Source organism: Simochromis diagramma, unplaced genomic scaffold (genome assembly GCF_900408965.1).
Source record: "Simochromis diagramma unplaced genomic scaffold, fSimDia1.1 OVJJ01000585.1, whole genome shotgun sequence".
Lineage (NCBI taxonomy): Eukaryota > Metazoa > Chordata > Actinopteri > Cichliformes > Cichlidae > Simochromis > Simochromis diagramma.
Window position 1 is genome coordinate 6,597,106 of NW_024387398.1, and position 20,247 is coordinate 6,617,352.

General features: G+C 39.5%; 1 protein-coding gene across 2 annotated transcripts; it reads right to left on the reverse strand.

Annotated features, from left to right (window-relative positions):
* Nucleotides 1-7,995: 7,995 nt before the first annotated feature.
* Nucleotides 7,996-20,247, reverse strand: fgf24 (fibroblast growth factor 24). 2 transcript variants are annotated; one of them, XM_040010405.1, is made up of 5 exons: nt 19,485-20,247; nt 19,271-19,307; nt 14,656-14,824; nt 11,431-11,537; nt 7,996-9,730 (listed from the first exon to the last, which is right to left on the reverse strand). In XM_040010405.1, the coding sequence occupies exons 1-5, from the start codon at nt 19,514-19,516 to the stop codon at nt 9,452-9,454; spliced, it is 624 nt and encodes a 207-aa protein (XP_039866339.1). In that variant the 5' UTR covers nt 19,517-20,247; the 3' UTR covers nt 7,996-9,451. The 2 variants fall into 2 exon arrangements, with proteins under 2 accessions (XP_039866339.1, XP_039866338.1); XM_040010404.1 differs by having other exon boundaries at nt 14,647-14,824; nt 19,485-20,246.

Below are 20,247 nucleotides of genomic sequence, written 5' to 3' on the forward strand. Positions count from 1 at the left end.
TGATTACCTTCAAAGGTAAAGCTGTGACTTTTGACACATGCATGTTTCAGCAGCAAGGAACAACTTTTACTCTGAAGGTGAACCCTGTTCATTTCCTGTTTGCTTCGCACTTCTTTAGCTGTTACTTCTACTCTTCTTCTTCTCTTACTGTGAAGTGTGCTATTTAAAATTTTGTGCATATGTTACTAAACAAATAAAAAATTAATCCCACAATTGCATTTGGAGCCCATGCTCATACTGACTACAGGCACTTTTCTTTCTTGTCTGACAGTAAACCTTTGGTAGACATTCCCTTCAAGCAGCCAATTATGGACCTGCTTTGCATGACGCTCTGCCTCTCTGTGTGGCTCTGCTGGCACCACACCTTGCACTCAGGCCACTGAAAAGTAGAACACCAACATAGCTGCTAGCAGTGTGAACACAGAATTACTGTCAAGCTCCTGAGAGGACGTCATTCGAGATACAATGGCAAGTGGGCAGTGGCCTCTTGGTCCCCCGTGGGGGTTGCAGGCTCCCAAGTGAGAGCACTGTAGACTCCCAGCTGTTCTATGCAACATGCTGAACAGTAGGGGGTCGCCCTGTGTTTGTTTAAAACTAACAGGAATCCCATTAAAGCCCTGACTCCCTTCATTTAGGACTGCCATGGGGACACAAAGGACAGCCCTGGGAAGCGGCATGTTGCAAGGGACACCAATTATTGAGGCGAGGACACTGGCCAGCTTGTTCGTGCTCAGGGACATGTCAACTCGTTGGACGACCCCCTCCGTCAAACCCATTGACCAGAGCACACGGAGAGGCATCTTAATTGGTGTTGGGCAAACAGATTTTGTCACAAAGTTGCAAAGGAAGCTAAGTAGCTGAATGTTCACATTGTCTAACCCCTGACCTGAGCTTTAGGGGCCACTCCGAGACATCATTATGCTCCATTACTTTGAGTAATCGTCTCAGACTCGTCCTATACCGCAGCAGGGAATCCAGGACAGCAATTAAAAGCAATATTCTGACAATAAAGATGGCGTAAATAAAAAGTGAGCCCTTTTCTCTGTGTACAGTGATATGATAGTGGCGAGGGGCAAGATCTGGCAGAGAAAGTAGCTGCTAGGGTCTTTTAGCCAAAACAAGTTGAGTTTTTTGATAATGAGAAGGGGTCTTTTCAGTCTTTTTCTTTGCTCTAACCTGTCACTCAGCTTCAACTCTATCCCCTTGCTGGACCCCCAGAGCCCCTGCACTTCCTCCCCTCTCTGCCTCTTTCATTCTGTTTTAAAAGGGATTTTTTTTAGAGGGAATCACTTGACATCATTAGTTTTGGAGAGCGGCCACCATGGCAGGGTTGCTTGTCTTGGCTCATGAAAACATATGTTAGATTAGCAGCAGAGGACTTGTGTTTCGACCTCAGGTGAAAGGTCAAAGCGCAAGTCTTTTCTTTTCCTTTTCCTTTTTTTCTCCATTACCATTATCATTAATCTAAGAATAGATACTGGCCACCAATTATTCTTGATATTCCTTTTAATCTGGCTAGGAATTGGAGTTGTCTCTGCTTGTCATCTCGCTATAAGATGTACATGAAGAAAGCTTGTGCTACTAGTTTCTCAATACTAATTCTCTAAAATAAACTGTCCTTATCAGAATTTCCATAAATGCATCGGTAGAAGTTGGGGTGGACTGCTGGATAAACAGAAGTTTGGATTTTAGAATCTTTCCAATGATAAAGTTACAGTTTGTGAAATCTCACCACTAGATGTCAGTAGATTAAAGATTGCAGTCAACTGAGTTCTTTGTAGGCTGTCAGTCCGATGTTTACCTCAGCTGTCAAAATCTCAGGTATTTTCTCTAGAGGAAGCTGTAAAACTTTGTCAGTGAAGCCCAATATGAGTCAGTGAGTCTGTAAAGCTCACTTCTATCTGATGACAGCAATGCTGAGGTGAAATGTTGAGGATGTCCGGAACTTTTCTTGCGGTAAGAACTACTATAGTTTCTGCTGTTAGCTGCTGTTAGCCGGCATTAGTGAAACTGTCTTTGAAGCAGATCAAACATTATTGTTCTTTGACACTCAGTGAATAAATTGATATGATGTTATGTTAGAATTTGATCAAACCGTTTATCAGAGGGAAACTGTGTCATAACGTTAGCTTTTCACCTATAATCAGCTGTTGTTTAGACAGCTTGTTGCTGTATTGCATGTCTAATCTGCTGAGAATACGTAATTGCAACAATATCAGAAATAAATATGCATACACATTTTTGCTTCTTTGATGAAAGGGACTTCTTCTCAGATCGATCCTATGATCCTTAATCCTTAATCCTTCGTGAGTCTGAAGGTGCAGCTACTAATTAAAATTTGCAGTAACACGCGAACACCTACAAGTTCTCTTATCTTTTACCTTTGGTGTCCTACATATGGTGTCTTTAGTCACATACAAAAACGTGACTGGGGGAATAACAATGTGACAGTAACTTCATATTGGCCACTGTATTCAAGTTGCTGGGGCAACATGGCTACTTCCACAAACCAATAACCTGCTGTATTTTTATTCAATTAATTCTACCCACATCAGTTTTTTGGAAGATGTAATTACACATTAATCAATGTGTATTTCTGAGTATCACATTTGTTTTCTAATAAATAAACTTAAAAATAAATTAACTGTTCCTTTAAAGCTTAGCTTATGCTTGCTGTGTGCTTTAGTGCTGCTTCAGGTGTTCAGGTGCTTCATGCATGGCCCAGTTTTTCGACCATGGCGTGCACTGTAGGGCTGTTGTATATAAAAAAATAAACAAGCTAGAGTGACAAGTCTGCGAGCAGGCCCCCCTCTGCTGGCATCTCTTCAATCACTCAATGCGGGAGCATAAGGATTCCCAGATTAAACAGAACTCGTGGAGGGAGATTACTACAACAATTGAAAAAGATGAGACTTTCTGCTGAAAGCCTCAGAGAAACTACCCGCTTTGACTGTTATCATCACAATGAATGTCCCTTATCAGTTGTAATCACACACACAGATATGGCCAGTAGGCACCCTCGTGTATCTACAGGTAGTCCAAAAGGTGCACTATCATCCTTTTTAATCACTGATATAAGAGAAAGCAACCCAGATTGTGTCTGAGAACACCTTCATGTAAATAAGTGTGTGTAAAATTTCTAGTGGAGACCCTAGTAACACTAGACAACTAAGCATTCTGATTTGTAGTAAAAATCTCAAAAAGATGTCTTTGAAGCCAAATCACTGTCTTTTCCTAACTCTACCCACAATATCAGGCATCGACATAATACTCAAAGTATCCTGAACAGAAACATATGCGAGAATTCTACGAAAAAAGCCAACTAACATCAGCCACTGAGCCTGGGAAACTGTGTTGTGTACACTGCATAGTTTAAACTGTGAGGTGGCAAGGATATCTATTTATGGTTACACTAAAAATGTAGGTAACTGTGCCATCTTGTTTTACTGTACATAAATGGTGCATGGTGTTTTGTTCAGTGCTCTGGTGCATGAGCCAAAGACATGAAGATGTTGACAAAAAAAAAAAAGCTTTTTAAATCTTGTTTTGGGAAGGAGTCACTTATCAAATAAAAGTGATATTTTGTACCTTATTTATTTAGATCGGTGCTTCATATTGTTACAGCCCAGAACTGTTGCCAATATGACTTTCAAGTTTGTAGACTTGCTTCTAGAAATATTTATCCTAACCAGTTAGTTTTTAGTGCCTAAACCCAAAGCAGTCAAAAAAAGATGGGTGTCTAACTCAATTAAGTGTTTGTGCTAATGCCTATATAACTAAATTATACCATAAAATAATCTCATCATACAGTTCTTTTTGTTTTTTTGGGGGGGTTTTCAACGATGATTTTCAGTATTTTATCTGATGTATACCTCTTGCTACTGGCTGTGGATCATATCTAGGACAGACAACCTAATAATATAATCATTTTGGTTGGAGGGCTTGTTTTCATGTACTGTGTAACAAACCGGAACCACATTCTTCTCACCCATCTCTCCCTTTGTCTGTATAGCACTGATTCAGATGCACCCACCCAAATCACTGCACTAGGTTGTTGGTGTTGACTGCTATTTTGCAAACAAACCATTCACATAAATGCCTAAGACAGCTCAGTGGTTAAAAAATAACCAAAGATCATAAGGAAAATATAGGAAAAAGATCGTGTGAGAGTAGATAAGACAAGACAACATTGTTTCATACAGGAGTAACAGTGGCACAATAGATCGACGATATAAGTAGACTTCTGAGATGTCAGGCAATCACCGCTGGTGAATTTTAAAAACCCATCAATGGTGTGTGCTCACTGCTTTGTTTTACAAAACTAATTCCAAAAGTTGGCACATATGCAGACATAAAAAACATCAAATTTAAATTTAAAAACTTATTTGATTATACCTAAAGGCACAATGCATCCATTTTATTTGACCTGGCGTATTGGGTGACCCCTTCGCCAATTGCATCATATATTTTGAAAATCATTGTTGCATCCTGACATTTCCATTGCCGGAAACAGGCATCACAACTTAAAAATTTGGCCTTGATAGAACCAAGCATTTTCTGCCCATTGGTGGGAAAGTGCTGATTAATTGTGTCGTAGCCCTGTGAGAAAGTACGCCCAGCGCAAAGCACTAATTACGGGCCCTGCCTGGTTGAGAGAAAAGGGGGCAAAACTCTCAACAAAGGCTCATCTCATATCTCAAGACAATGAGGAGCCAAAATAATAGGGGAAAGGAGAAGTTAATGAGCTGTGTCACCTGGCATCTGCTGATGTAGGGACAAGGACTGACTAGTATAGTCTGTCTGTGGCCATGTGAGAGGAGAAAACATATTATGTATGTTCAAATGTGTTTTCACAGTTCGTCACTTTAAGTTCATTTTTCTGCAACATTGCCCAAAAGATAGAAAAATGTAGCGCAGAGATATAATAAATTTAAACTTTCTATTACTCTATTATTATGTATGCAATGTGAAGCTTTGTCAGTGTTGCTGTTTCTCCCCCTTTAGGTGTTCAGCCACTGTGACTGTCATTGTCTAGTCAGGTCTGTTAAGGTTTGAAGAATAAAAACAAAAAAACAAAGCTGTTCCCAATCACATGCTTTCCAAATAGCATTGCATGGTGGATCAAAAGCTGAGAGTATTCTATACATCCATCCATCCTCTTCTGCCTATCCTTGTAAGGGTCATGGGGGGAGCTGGAGCTTATTCCAGCTACCACAGGGCAAGAGGCAGGGTGCGCCCTGGACAGATCGCCTGACAGAGCCGCCTGTAGCAGTAATTCCATCAGTTGCTACTGTAGTTATGAAAACATCAGAAAGAAAATCAAAGTATAGGTACATATGATGGAATGAAATACATTCTGTTCCAGATGCAAGTGTGCTGCTAGCAGTTTTAAAATGCTGTGACTGGTGACATAATGTCGTAACCCTCAATTACATGCAGTAGGATTAAAACTGCCAGGTAAGCTTTGATATTTCACACTTTAGTTTTGACACAATATTTAAAAAACACAGAATTTTCACTTAAGTTGGTTAATGTATTTCCCACAAATGTGGATAGGGACTTTAACCACTGTGCTAACTTTAAAAATCACCTCATGTGAACTTGAAATAAAATATAATAAGGCTGACACAGTATACATACTGACCTTTATTTTCGACCCTTCTTATTCAAAACATGCTGGCCACATGTTGTTATGAGGAGAACAGAGAAGAGGTCTGGCTTTCCAGAAACTGTATGTACAGTAAGCACATTTGTAATCCTGTAAAAACACAACTCAGCCATGTATTCAAAAATACTTTGAGAATCACAGAGAGGGTTTCCCCTGTGGATTTCACAGTCACAAAGGCAGTCCAGTCAAGTGTGGTTAGCGCTTAGCGTGAGTTAGACGGGCGGTAGCAACAGTCCTGTTTTGACAGTAAATGACGTGATGTCAAACTACATTTAATGACACAAGGTATATTATAGGTTGAATACTGTTTTATTTGGCTTCAGAGTTTTGTTTTTCACTGACCTTGAGGGACAATTTCAGTAATATTCATCGAGAAAAAACTTGTTTCATGTCTCAAATAGAAGAAAATTTCTGTTGACAGGGCTAATTGTTAAGTGTGTGGTTGCTGATCTCAAGGCCAACGGACCACTTTTGGTTGTTCCACTAAAATTTGTATAATTTATTCAGAACCACAAAGTTTTTTCTCTACGTTGACTCTGCTTTCTGGTCATACTGTATCCATTGTGCACATTTTCAGTGTGCTGAGATTTTCTAATAATAGAATATAAACTACTTGGCAAGGAGGACTGCATTTAAAGATTCCACCTCCTTTGAAAAGGGGCTGGGCTTTGCAAAAGGGAATTCTATGTTTCATTTTGAAGTTATTGGTCCAGTTCCAAGACCATCTAGCCTCCAACGATCAAAGGTTGAGTCAGAGAAAAGCCTAGCGGGAGGCTTATGCAAAAATGTCATCTCCTTATTGCGAATGGGCTGCCATGTTGGAAACCATCGGCTCTCGTTTAAATGTCAATATACCCAGATGCATTTTGGCTGTGCTTGGTCAAGTTTGAAGTATGCAGAATGGAGAGAAAAAAAGAAAAACTTGTTGCTTGTATAAATAGAATTTGCAGGGTTTCAAAAGTTGCATTGATTAAATTCCTCAAACATCTACCAGGCTGATTTTAACTCCCAGTCCTCTAGAGTAACAAATCTTTGCAGTAAGTGACTGGCAGGACAGAACTTTGGCGATTTAAACAGGAAGCAGTGAATTAAATGTTTTTATTTATGGCACGTGAAATTTTTCATTGTACAATGTATGTACTCTGGCTGCATGTTTCTATTCCTTTCAGGAAAGTCATCATTCCTCTACAGAAGTGACAATACACAGTTAAAGAAGATGAAGACAAGATAAAGGGCATAAAACATTCTTCAAAATCCTACAGATACCTCCTTCCATCCCCCCAAAGACAAGCACCATCTTCAGTGCTGATCCATTATGTTAATGGCACATAACAGGGTCACACTTCAAGCACTATGTTTCCACCTTTAAAAGCAGCAGGCCAGACATTCAAAATCCCATGACGGAATGGGGGAACTTCTGGATGTGTTGGAGGCAACTACCAGAGTGGAGTGAAAGGGAGGGGGGCCGATAGCGTTGCAAGGAATTTAAACAAAAGTATTTTTTTCCCCCTCAAAGCCGCCATCTTTCAGTCTGACGGTTACTGTAAACATCATTCCTGCACACAGCATTATAAGACATGCTTTCCCCACATTCTTTCAGTGCTTTTAACAGATGCAAAGTTGTCCATCTTTTACCTCTTCATGCTTACTGTTTGGAGGACGAAGCATTTAAATCAAAGTAGGCTGCACTGCAAGTACTCAAAGATTGTTTGGGGTCTCATACCTGATCAAGTTCTTTAGTCTTGTGACAAAAATATTTGTAATTGTCTCACCACTCACTTTAGCTATGATTGAAAAATTCATCAAATCTTGATTTATAACCTTAATAACTTGGTGGGAAAACTTTATTCCACCATTTCCTAAATGTTAAAAAGAAAATCTGTTTTTTAAAGCACCAGGTGCTTGAACTCCAGTTGCCACACACAATGATATAAAGAAAACTTGAGAAATATTTCAGTGGCCTTTCTCAAATCACTGCGCTTAAAAGCAGTCCTCACGCTTTGGGTTTGTATATAAAAATGCATAACTTGGCAGTATGCAGAGAAGGGAATGTACTCTATTCATCCAAACCCTACCTGGAGTGATTTCACTTTCAGGGAGTGTTATAGTCAGTATGCACATCTCAAAAATCTGTCTCAAATTAGGCTATAAAGACATTTATACCTGTTTTCAGAGTTCAATAAAGACATAAAATAAGTCTGTTTTAAAATATACTCCTCATTTTATTAACAGAGGCCAAATAAAACTCACATTTTATTTACAAAGAGAGGCAATAAATATCTTAATAATAGTCATAAAATTATTTTTTGCTTACATTTGTTTTTTAAAAAAAAAAATCATAAACGTGTCATGTTGTTAGTAGCAACTCATACAAAAGACCTGCCTGACAGCAGGTAAATACATACTACGGGTGATAAGAGGCTGGAGTTTGTTGTCAGTGAGAAAAAATAATTATAAAAGCAGACTTTTCCCTTTAGGATTCAGATTTGAAAACAAAATAAAACTACCATGCTGCTGAAAGTATTCCCTGGATCCTTGACGTATTGGTCATCTGGATTTTTGAGGAAATTGTTTAATTGTTAAATATGAGTTTATGAGGTGATGTGGAGTGTATTATGTACAGTATTCCTATCCATGGATGACTAATCTGCATAAAGCTAAGCCTTCCCAAAAGCATCTTTGAGACTGTCTTCCAGTGAGAGTGAAAGGAGCGAAGATGAGCTCACAGTCAAAAGATGATTTTGTAACAGCGAGAGAATTAAGGAGAGACAGAGAGAGAAAGAAAATGAGTCAACAGAAAGGTTCCTGAAATCAACCGAATGCAGACCGTGTAGGTGAAGATAAACAAAAGATCAAGGAGGTAGAGGAAGTCATCATCAGCCCCCAGACAGTAGCTCCGACTCAAAGAATTAAGGCAGCTTTTTGTTGTGGAACAGCTCTAACCCATGCAAAGAAGAGCTGTAAAAGATGCAATCTGAGGGGAGATGAAAGGGATTAAGATCCCTACTCAAATGCAATGAAGTTGGAAGACAGTGTGGATTTATGTATCACATCAGCTGTTGTATTTTTGTGTTGGTTTTTCAGTCTTTAAACAGAACAAAAGCCACGTTTGGCGCTTGACTAGTCAAAGCATGTTGGGTTTCAGCTGAATCTCAGGCTGTATGGAAATCTCACACAGTACTTGGAGGCTTCCGCGCATTCTAGGAGCTGAGCCACACATGGAAAGAAAGAAGACGAGAAAGAGAGAGACCTGTAAAATATTGCACTCGAAGCTACACAGTTATTCTGGCAGCACAGTGTCACCTGCAACTGCCACCTCTCTCCGTTTCATCTCCATGGTTTCTAATTCCAGTGGAAAGTATGGGATCCGCATTGTCAGGGGCAACACAAACAAAAACCGACAGGTATTCCAATAAATCTCTAGTTGGCTGATTTTTATAACATTGCATCAGCTCCTGCTTTTGTCAAAAAGAAAGCATGCCTTCAGCTTGCAGTTCATATGTAGCTGAGGGCCACGATCACAGGAATTCGCTCAGAGGTCCTTTAGTTTATCCAGTATAAATAACATGACAGAAACATTAGCTCAATGGCATCAACCCAGAAGAATCCGACAGTTAGGAAATATTCAGTCATCCTGAAATACAAAAATAAAAATTCTTTATTTTTTGTTCTTTTAGTCAGTCTTTCTTTTACAGAAGAGAAGTCTTCTTTTAAGAAGCTTGAGATTTTCAGGTACAGTTTTTTTCCTCCACGAGGAAAACTAGAGCTGTCCCATTAGTCCTGTCAGTTCCTCTTTGCATTGGATTTTAACCGCCGAGCCCTTCGTGTCCGCTTAGTTACTGTGGTGAAGCGAAACTCCTGCACTGGGTTCACCTTGCCCTTCGGCTGGCGTTTCATAAAGTGGACATCCTGTTGTCGTTGCGTGGTCCGCGAGCCTTTCTTAGGCTGCCCTTTCCGATTGAATCCGAGGTACCATCCTTTGTACTTGGCAGAGACGAGAGCCGTGTAGTTGTTCTCCAGGAATTCCTCGATAAAGACACACTCCTGCTTCCTTCCATCAGGCTGAAAGAAAAAAGAACAAGAATGCAGAGGAAGTTATCATGTGACACTAATTATTAATATAGTAGTGTGGCCTTTGAATAGTCTACCTCATTTTCTCCTCTTTTTCAGTTTGGAGTGATTTTGTGTTGCAATCTAAGTTTTCCCGTCACATGGTTATAACGTACTCACAGATCAAAAAAGGTTTCAGTCACAGCTGAAAATACAATTGTTAATCAGTGGTGCTAGTTTCAGTCATTATGCAAATGTACTGTTTATAGGGTCGGGGAAACCTGCAGTCAACTGAGAGTGAAGAAGTCACTTGAATGAGTTTTGGATGAGTTTCCCCCCCGGAAAAGGTTAAGTTTAACAGAATCAACTTTTTGTGAGGTAAAAAAAAGTTCTCCCTGTGACGTGAGAGTTAATGTTAGGTAAGCGTAAACATATTAACTGTTACTTGACTCATTCCCATTTTTACCACTAATGCACTCTCGCTAGTTGAGAAAATTGAACTCTTTAAATAATTGTAGAAAATCTTTTTATTTGAGCTTCCTTGCTGCTTAGAAGGGTTCTATAGAAATTCCATAGATAATAAGAAAAAAAATCTAACAGTTTCTCTAAAGCTCACATTTAGTTAATCCACACAAAACAAAACAAAGTGGTGAAGTGGCAGATAAAATTAAATATCTGGCTTTACAGAATATTATGGGATGGACAACTTTTTAGAGCAGTGACGTCTTGCAGTTGGATGGATTTCTTAGCTTGTAATTCAGTTATGCTAGCTATATCCCGTTGCATCTAGCTTTTATGCAAAGTTAAGCTAGCTATCTCCCAGCTCTATAGCATAGGTATACAAGTACACTACATATGGCTATGTATAGGATGACACACAGGAAGCTCTCACACCATATAACGTTCATAAAAGATGGTCTTAAAACTAAAGTCAGCCGAAGCGCCTTCAACCTGCATAATCTCTGTAGGCCAGAAGGGGGCACTCCTCTGGTTGCACCTCTCTGATTCTCATAGAATTCTCATAGAAGTCTAGAGGAAATGGCTCTTGGCTCAACTCATTAACACTTTCTTGATAGGTTTAGAGTTAAAAATAGTAAAATATTGACAGACAAAAATCAATACATCACTGGGTTTCAGACAAATCAGAGGCCAGGAAAATGAACACTAACATGGCAAATTCTGGCATTTGGGTTAAAGAAAATTTAGAAATCTTGATGGGAACATAATTTAGTTCTAGCAGACGACCGCAGCGAGGGAAAACTTGAGTGAAATAATCCAGTCCCACCAATGCAAAGAACATGATTTATTAGAGAAACAGCACATGCGCTCTAAAAAATGTTACAGTTTCAAATGTTAGCTTTTTTCACACTGAAATGGTCATCTGCCGAGCCACATGCAGTCATCCTGCGCTTGTGGCCACCTGGTGCGACTAAGTGATATAATTGCAATGGTATTCCTCCTAAGTGACTATTAGTCTCTCAATGCATTTTGGTGATTGCAGACTGTAATTGACTGATCGAGTGTCAAAGGAGTAGGCCGATTACGTAATGGAAGAATGGCTGTGAGTTATCAAAGAGGTTTTGTTAGGGTGTAGAAAAACAGCAGGAGAAAGCAGATCCCAGGCTGCGTTTGATTCAGCATGGATTAAGTGCATGCTTTAAAATATCAGTATTCATTGAATATTACCAAAGTGAAAATCAAAATGTACTCACCATTCCAACTATTTTGCCCTTCTCATTCATGCAAATGTAATGTTCGCTCTCTTTTCCTTTTATTCGGACGTGGCTCCCAAAGGTTTCTGTCTCAACAATAAGGAGAGCTGCAAATGAAAAGAAAAGAAAAACACATCCAATTAATGCCATGTATATGTCTTGTAGCACACATACCTTAAGGAGTCAAACACATTTAGTTGATTCTGTAAGAAAACAAGTTTTAATCATGGTTAACTTCTTTTGTTATTTTTTAGTTAAAGAAACACAAACAAAAGGACACAATATTGTGATCATTAGCTAAATAATGATGATTTTCTTGACTAAATGCAGTTAAAATATTTCAATTCAAGTAGAACATTATTTAAAAATTCCTTGTATGATACACATCAGAAAAACAATGCCACTGTCACTTCAGTAGTCCACTTTAAAAACCTATCTCGGTAGCCTTTTTAGTTTTCCGTGCCCACTCCGCCACCCCAGTGTTAACCCCTGCGAGGTCACCTTTGTCTCTGCTCACCCTCTGACCAGTAAAGAGATCTGCCAAACATTTGTGGAGCGGTTATGTGCCCCTCCAGATTAGGTTTCAAGTTCCCTTTAGTCTGTGCTCACTCAATCAAAAAGTTAAGATGATCCATTTGTTTAACACACAGAGCCATTCAGTAGCACTCAAGGGAGGAGAGAAAGAATAGTCGAAGGGGACGGGATAGGCTCGGGGGCAGAAATAACTCTCCACCCCCCTAAATCCAACCTTGGGAGAAAAGTGGGTTGTAGGTAATCTGTCTTAAAGGTGAAAGAAATAGTTATTCATTCTTCATTTGCAAAAGATTTGTTTGTACGTCTTACTTGGGATCTAAAGAATAGCACATCGGACTTGGTTTTATCGTCGATTAGATATGCAGGGACATCCTTAAAAAAGAAAAAACAGCCCAACAAGATTGGTTTTCACACAAATAAAATAATATTCTGAAAGAAACTACTGCCATGAATGCAAATTTAGGAAATCTTTAACCACACCTTGGCCTTTTCATTGTGAGCTACTTTTACAAAAAGACCCAAAAATTCAACCTCAGTTATGCTGGAGACTGAGAACATCAGATAAAACAATATTTCCCTCCTTACTGTAAGTTGTTCTTTGTCTGTGACCCAGTTCCAACCCCTATCTTGAGTTTTTCTGGGAAAACACTAATGGTTTGATCTTTATAAAAGAAGAGTTTGGCAGCTTAAGGCATCAATAAACGTAATTAGATCCTTGAGTCATAGTTACAGTGAAATGCAAACACTTGGAGGAATCTCACTGTTGTCAATACCTCTAACAAGTGGCACTGAGTTGACAAAGGAGGGAATGTGGTGCTTTTATTTACACTGCAAGCACTTGAATACCCCTAATCTCCATAATCCACAACCTTAAAAATTGCTGAATGTATGAACCGGGTGCTTCAATAATCTCACAGCAGCCTTGTGAGTGTAGGACTCCTCAATGCTTCCCAGTTTTTTATGGATAAACAAAAAAAGGTCTAAAACATGAAAAGGGTGTATTTTATTTAACAGAGCAGAAGTCAGAAGATCAAAAGAAAATGAAAAAATATGACAAAAGTTACAGACAAACTTGCCAAACTTCTACTTTCTAAAGTTAAAGAGACACACAGGCAGAACTGTGAGCCATGAACCCCTTCGCTTCTGAGGTATGCTGCACTTTTTCTGCCTTGCTTCCATATGAATAATACAGGTTGCTGCCATATTTTGACCTCAGCAAAAGGCCACCTGTTCAAAAAGCTGAAAAAGTCGGCATTAATCAAAGATTGCAGCTTTTATCAATTTAAAAGCCTTTGCAATGACCCGCCATCACTCTTGGCAGACATCACTTACAATGGACTGTTCAGGAAAATGACTGGTCTGGTCTCCTAAAAGTAATGAATATGCTACATTAATACCTAAGAAGATTTATAATGCCAGTGATGTTAACTGGAGAGATACCTACTTAGGAGTATATTAGCAATATATTATATTTCTTCAGCAGCGTATTTTGGTCCCTGTATGTGAAGCTGCAGACACTATGCATGAATTAGAGTAAGGAGAGTTATCTCACTGAGCATTATTGCTGCAAAGGAGTTCACAGGTGCCAGGTACTGCAGCTGGATGGGGAGGAGGAGGTGGGGGGGATGGGAGGAGGGGTGGAGGGTGGAATTGGCAAAGCCTCATGGGAAAAATTGGATCTGCTTCCACTCAAGCTCTAACAAGCAGTGAGGAAACTTCGCCTCGGCGCATCTGTGACTGAACACACTCACTCAAAGGCATTCAAGACCAGCAATTTTAGAGCCGTGAGTCAGCTGTTATGAGCAAAATATCTGCAGGGAAGCACAACATAAGCCCCACTGCTTTGCGTTTGGACTACTACTTCAAAAGGGTGCTATACTGACCATCGATTTAGTCATTCGCCATACTCGTTTTAAACCAAAATAGCAAAGTGCACGTGAAAAAAAAGAAAAAAGAAAGAAAGAAAAGACAGAGAACACTTTAAAAAGATGATAAAAGCCTAAGATTTATCTGAAATACTACTAATTACATAACAACAATGATAATTACTGGGTCAATCTGCCAAAAGTATTTTGACATCTTCAGACTTAATGCTTAACATTTTCAGGTGAGCACTTTTACACTGCTTGGCTGAACAAAACTCTCCTGGCTTTCCGAAACAGTGTATATAAATTTGATTTCTTGTAATGCAAATGTGAGATTTCCCCAGTTTGCATGATGGAAGTTCACAGTAACCAAGTTGAGACTGAATCCTTAGAGGGCAAAAAACTATATTTTACAACTCAGAAACCAACAGAAAAGAATATTTTCACCATTAGATACCAACAAGTCTTGGTCTGTATTAGACCCCCCCAAAAAGCATAACACTGCTGACATATGACTCCAACAGGATAAAAACAGACTTGCCCCAGATACCCAAATCCTGCAGTAAACATCAACAGCAAAGTCAGCAATTTCAGTATGTATTCATCCACCCCAACCTGTAGTTGGTGGCTTTGAAAAGTCACCATCCTCTCTTGAGCCAGCCAAACACAGAGCACGGAAAACCACCGACAAACAATGAGTAGTAAACAGCCAAAGTGGCTGGTGGAGATAGAAAAGCTCTGGCTGGCAGGTAATTTCTCATCCTATTATAACAGTCTATCTAAATGTCAAGTGAGATGCACAGGAGTTCTCCCATACCATACTTGCCCCCATCATCTCCATTGGCGTTGACTTTCTTTCCCAAGATCTGGACGTGTTTGCCAGTGGTTCTGCTGTAGAGTTGATAGATCCGGACTTGCTTCCGGCTCAGGTCATCTGGGTTTCGGGTGTGGTTTTCGATGTAAAACCTGAAATCAGCAGAGCGCTGCTGCGATTCCTGCACAGATGTGAGACAGGAGGAAACAGAGAGAGGGACAGTAGATGAAGAAACAGAGAGGAGGAGAGACAGATGGTGAGAGATCATCGTAGCACAGGTATTGATAGTAATGTGCACTGCTCATTTTATGGGGCTGGTGTAAAAAAAAAAAAATTGCCCCAGGGTTTTAAAAACTCATATAACAACCTGGAAATTGTGCTGTGGCTTTTTAGTGTTTTGCTCCTTGCTTTTAACTGACACATTTTATATGCAATGCATTTACAAGCTGCTAACTATGTTACGAGACATGTTAATGAAGTCACGGTTTGAGTAAAAATCGCACAGAGCAAGAGCAAACCATACAGTGAAAACTGAGTGTTGGTTTATATTGACAGAGTATATATTCTGTGCCCTGGGCAATACTGAGAAACCTGTATTCCATTTCCACAAGCAAGCAAGCCACTAGCAATTATACACCTGAAGCATCCAGACCTGTTGCACTATCATCAAACAAATATCTGCCTGCAGGCAAAGTAAAGTCCATAAATTAGGAAATGCAGCAGGCGGAGGACAAGATGGAAAGAGGCACCTCAAACCATAAAAGTTCTCTTGTGGGAGGAATTTTTGTAAAAAACGCATTGAAACCTGCTTCTCAAAACTCACTGGTCAGCTGTTTAGGAATAAATTTAGACTTGACATGAAAATGGAGGAAATTGCAGAATTCAGCGGCAGCTCAGCAAAGCGACTGCGACTCAACACGTGGAAGAGGAAACGTATACTTTCAGAAGCCCTGGAATCTAAGTTCACGCCAAGATCCCATTTCCCCAGCTGTATGGTGTCGTAATTGCACAGTAATGGCTTTTTATGTGGCTGTTCTCAGGTGGCTAATTATATACACATTACATACCCCAAGTCCTTGTTATTCTAGTAAAATGACTGACATGTAGCAAACTTGATTGAAAATTATGGCCTCTACCGAACAAATCCTTAAAATCAGAGAGGAAAAAGTAAACAATTTCGCAACACTGGGTGCAATTCTGAAGAGGCTTCCGACAACGCTCTGCTGAAACATGTCGTATGAGTCGTGCACCACGGATGTTGTCCACGAACATGGGTTCTACTGAAGAAGCCCGGCTTTACAGTTTAACCTCAATAAACCAAACTAAAAGACACGTTTGAGCACCAACTCATCTGTAAACATTTTAAATTGCCAAAAAGGTCATGAGGTGCAGATTAAGTAGCACTTCTTGGTCATGTTTCAAAGAGCCTTTGAAATATGAAAGATATGCTTGCTTGTTATGGCATATTTGGTCTACAACGGTGACATATCCTCTGTGTCTGTTGACATTTAGGAAACACGAATGATATTATTTTTGGCATCAGACAGTGTGGAAAATAAGACGCTGAAGATAATCAAATCAAATGTACTCGCTTACTCAAATTTGGCATGTGATGGCTTTTTTGTCTCTAGTCACAGATTGACTATCCCCCTATAAGAATATTCTATAGTATCTTTTCCCCAGAAAGGTACCAATTACTTCAAAGAAGTACACAACCTTCATGATACAATACAGAACAATGATGTTACACACTGCCCTAGAATATATTTCGATTTTTCTGCACATAACACAATATGAAATCAAAATAAATCACAAGAAGAACCCTCTGGAAAACTCTGAAAACGAAACATTCCCTGGTCTTCAATACTCACAATCCTCAACCCAACCTGAACCAGAGGCTTGTACTGCAAAGCAGATTTGGGGTTTGTTGGGGTCAATTCAGGTTTAACCTTGATTTTTCAGAGCTGCAGTGGTTGTTATCTTCGTACTAGGATACCACACCATGCTAACACATCTCGAACTCTTAACCTCCATCACATCTTATGTTTTACTTAACATACTAATCCAAACAAAAAGACTTGTTTCTGGCTAATCAGTTCTTGTGAAAAATACTGTCAGTGTCAGACTTCGTCGAAGGTCCCATGGAGATGGGTGGATTTAGAGAGGGTCTCTTAGGAGGGTAAGAGTATTCCAGAAAAACCCTTTGCCGTTCCTTGACAAGAGATATAGATTATCAGAGATGAAACTGCTTATCTTTGTAAGCTGATTAAGGCACTGATTGAAGCCTTTGTTGATCTTACAAAGATGTAAGAGAGGAGTCTGCTTACTGGCTGGAAATATCCTTTTATATTTGCACATTAAAACTGACCAAACAAATGGAAATTCTAGAGAAAGAGTTGTCATTTTACATTTGTGAGTCGTGAAAGTTTCAGTGTCTGTTGTTCTACGCAGTATGTGTCTTAAAAAAATGATAAATATCAACAGTTGAGTGGGTATTTCAGATACAGCAGTTAAAGAAACTGACGGGGGAGAAAAGTGTCACCATTTCAGGTGAAGAAGTTAGTTAAATAGAGTCTTAGGGGCTGGATTACCAGTGACTAATGCATAACAGTGTAAAAGTAAGCATGTGTCCAATGGTTCCAGCAAACTTGCTTATCGTAGAATAAGTACAACAGTGTTTAAAAGCTGAACATTAACATCATCTGTTGTCAATGTTCTTTCTTAATATGAAACTCAAAGCTGAAGAACAAGAAAAAAAAAATGAACGCACAACAAAACATAGCCTAACTGGGCTGCTGAGGGATTTATCCCAAATCTCCCCATCTCTAAACAAACATAAAGGTGTGTTTGGTAGACAGTTGCATTTCATGTCAAGGGAAAGGCAAGCCTAAGCACATGGCTGAGGTGAATGCTAGCGACAACAGCTTTTTTTTTTTTTTTTTTAAATCACTCTGTCTCCTTTCTTCAAAGACAACACGAAAACGGATATGGTTGAAACTTCAAAAGTCTGGCACTCAGTTCCACGGAGGAAGTGAAGTTGTCGCAGTCATCTAAGATACACCTTGCTATCTGCTCCCCCCCCCCCCCACACACACACATTCATACATACATACAGATGGGGTCACACACACTCACATACAGAAAAACATTCCGACAGACATTGGCAGTGTATTCAAAGTTAACTTCCAAGTGCGGTTGCTTCTTTTGTTTTACCTCGTAAAGTCACAACCACAGCATGACATACAAGAGCCATTAAGCCATACCGAGGAGCATTGAGAAGGAGTGGAGGATAAAGGCATGTCCCTGCATTTTTCTAAGATAAATGATTAGGCTGAAACCACTGAAGCCATGAACATCCTCTGTTTACCTGTAGCTATCATCTGACGAACTTTAAATCACAACAAGCATGAAGTTCACATTAAAAAAATAATAACCAAAAATGTTGGGTCAAGTGAAGAGGGGTCAACTTTTTTCATCAACTGTGTTTGTGCCATCTCTGTTGAAATAATCTGATTACACAGTTTTAAGATTGCAATTTCTAATTTCAGGTTGGTTTACATTTTGTCCCTAGGAAATTTACCTATTACTCTAAAAGCTGATGGTTTTCAGGTTGGGACAATGTGATCCTAGCAGCAGTAACTGTAACCAATAAAATGTATTGTTTATAGTTTACAAACAAACACTCCTTTTATTCCTTATTCTTGGTATAGTTTTTATTTTTCAATTAAAATAAATAAATAAATGTAGTAACTTTTAAAAGATGTAATTACATAAACACTAAAACGTTGCCAACTTTTTAAGAGCTGTTTGTTAAAAAACGGATGAGATACCGGTACCTTTTAAGGCAGGGTATCCTGTTTTTATTAAATGTCGTAGATCACAATAACACCGAGAAATTAATATGAAACAACTGTGTGTGCAATATTATGGTCGGACACGTCATACCAACAAACCCATCAGATAGTTTTATGAGAGAAGGAGTGTGCTGACTGCATCCTATGTGAATCACGGCGCGCAATCAATTAGCTGAGTGGGTGCCTGCAAATCATTACTGTTCAAAGTGAGAGGCGCAACTAATAAAAGCTGAGCGCCAAAAGAGCCATCTGTTCAAAGAACAACTGTTAACCCCAGGGATCGCAATATTTTTTTTACACAATTCTGCTGTAAAATATCGAAACTGCTACTTGAATGTCAAATTGCAAACATCGGGTTTTAATTAAGGTGTAGCCCGGATAATTGTACTGATTTGAATGAATAATGAACATTTTGAATATACATTAATTATGCATTACTGTAATACTCGTGAGAAGTATTTAAATCACATAAATGATATTTCACGGGGTTTTTGTGGTTTACTGTACGACTAAGTTTTTGTTTGTTTTTTTGGTGTTGTTGTTGTTGTTGTTTTTACTGTGGCACGCAGTAGACCCAAAATTTGTCATTTTTTTCCCTCATCATTCTAACTAATTAGTATTGAAATGAACAGAATTAAAGCACATGAATTTCCTGTCCTGCGTGGCAAAGACCGTCGTGAAATTAAACTATAACCGTGATATAATCAACAGTTACATCAAAAAGCTGCACAGGGACATACAAACACATACACACAAAAAGTAATAAAACATACCTGCAGTTGGAAATAGAACACCAGAAAATGTAAACACCTAAGTGGAGAGGAGAGAGAAGGGAAGACGGGAGTTAATCACACAGGCAATTACGTGAAAAATAAACGCTGTCTACCTGGATGACAGCAATCCAAAAATATGAAGCGTTTGGCGACTTCTATTGGTAAGAATGCATGAGTTTGTGTGCAAAAGCAAACGGAGAGGTGGAAGACTTACAGGTATATGAACCTCGAAGGCAGGAGAGACATCTTGACTTGCAGAAATACAGCTGAAATACACCTGCTTCCACTGATTTAGCCCCAGGAAAGGTTGGCGAAATCGCCCCCCTCTCTCGCTCCGTTTCGCTCCCCTGTGCGTATTTTACGCATACAGCTCCGGGGGTAAGTAGGAGACTGGATCCCAGTGTAAGGGCAGATGACGGGACACCAGCGGCAGAGTTACGGAGTGCAACATTGGGTGCTTCCTTGTTGGATGAAATTATCCAGAAGATTATTTCTTCTCTGCTCAGTCTCCTTCACTTCCCGAAAAAAAAAACCCGTCTCCGCAAGTCTGTGTCAAGAATGGGAGTCAGTATTCGACCTCTCCAAAACCACTCTAAAAAGTATCCTTTAGTTTTGCGCACCAACAGCTAAGTTACCCCACAAACCGAAGGTTGTTGCTCCAGAGATCACATGCTTCTCATCTCCGTCCGTACCTGTGCTGGATTTCTACACCTTGCATGGATCATTTTACGCTACCAAGTGCAAGAGTAAAAAAAAGAAAGTGGCGATAAATAAAAGAGCAGTCCACCAAAACGAAGTTGTTTAATATGGGAGGACAAACTTTCCCGAGCTCAATTTATATTTAAAAAAAAAGAAAGAAGTGCTGAGCAATCGCAGCGGTAGCAACAGGAGCGGATCCCTGGAGAGGTTCGGGAGCTGAGGATGGCGCAGCAGTGCCTGTCAGTGGTGTTTGTGCGTCTGCGGCTTGAGATTTGGGC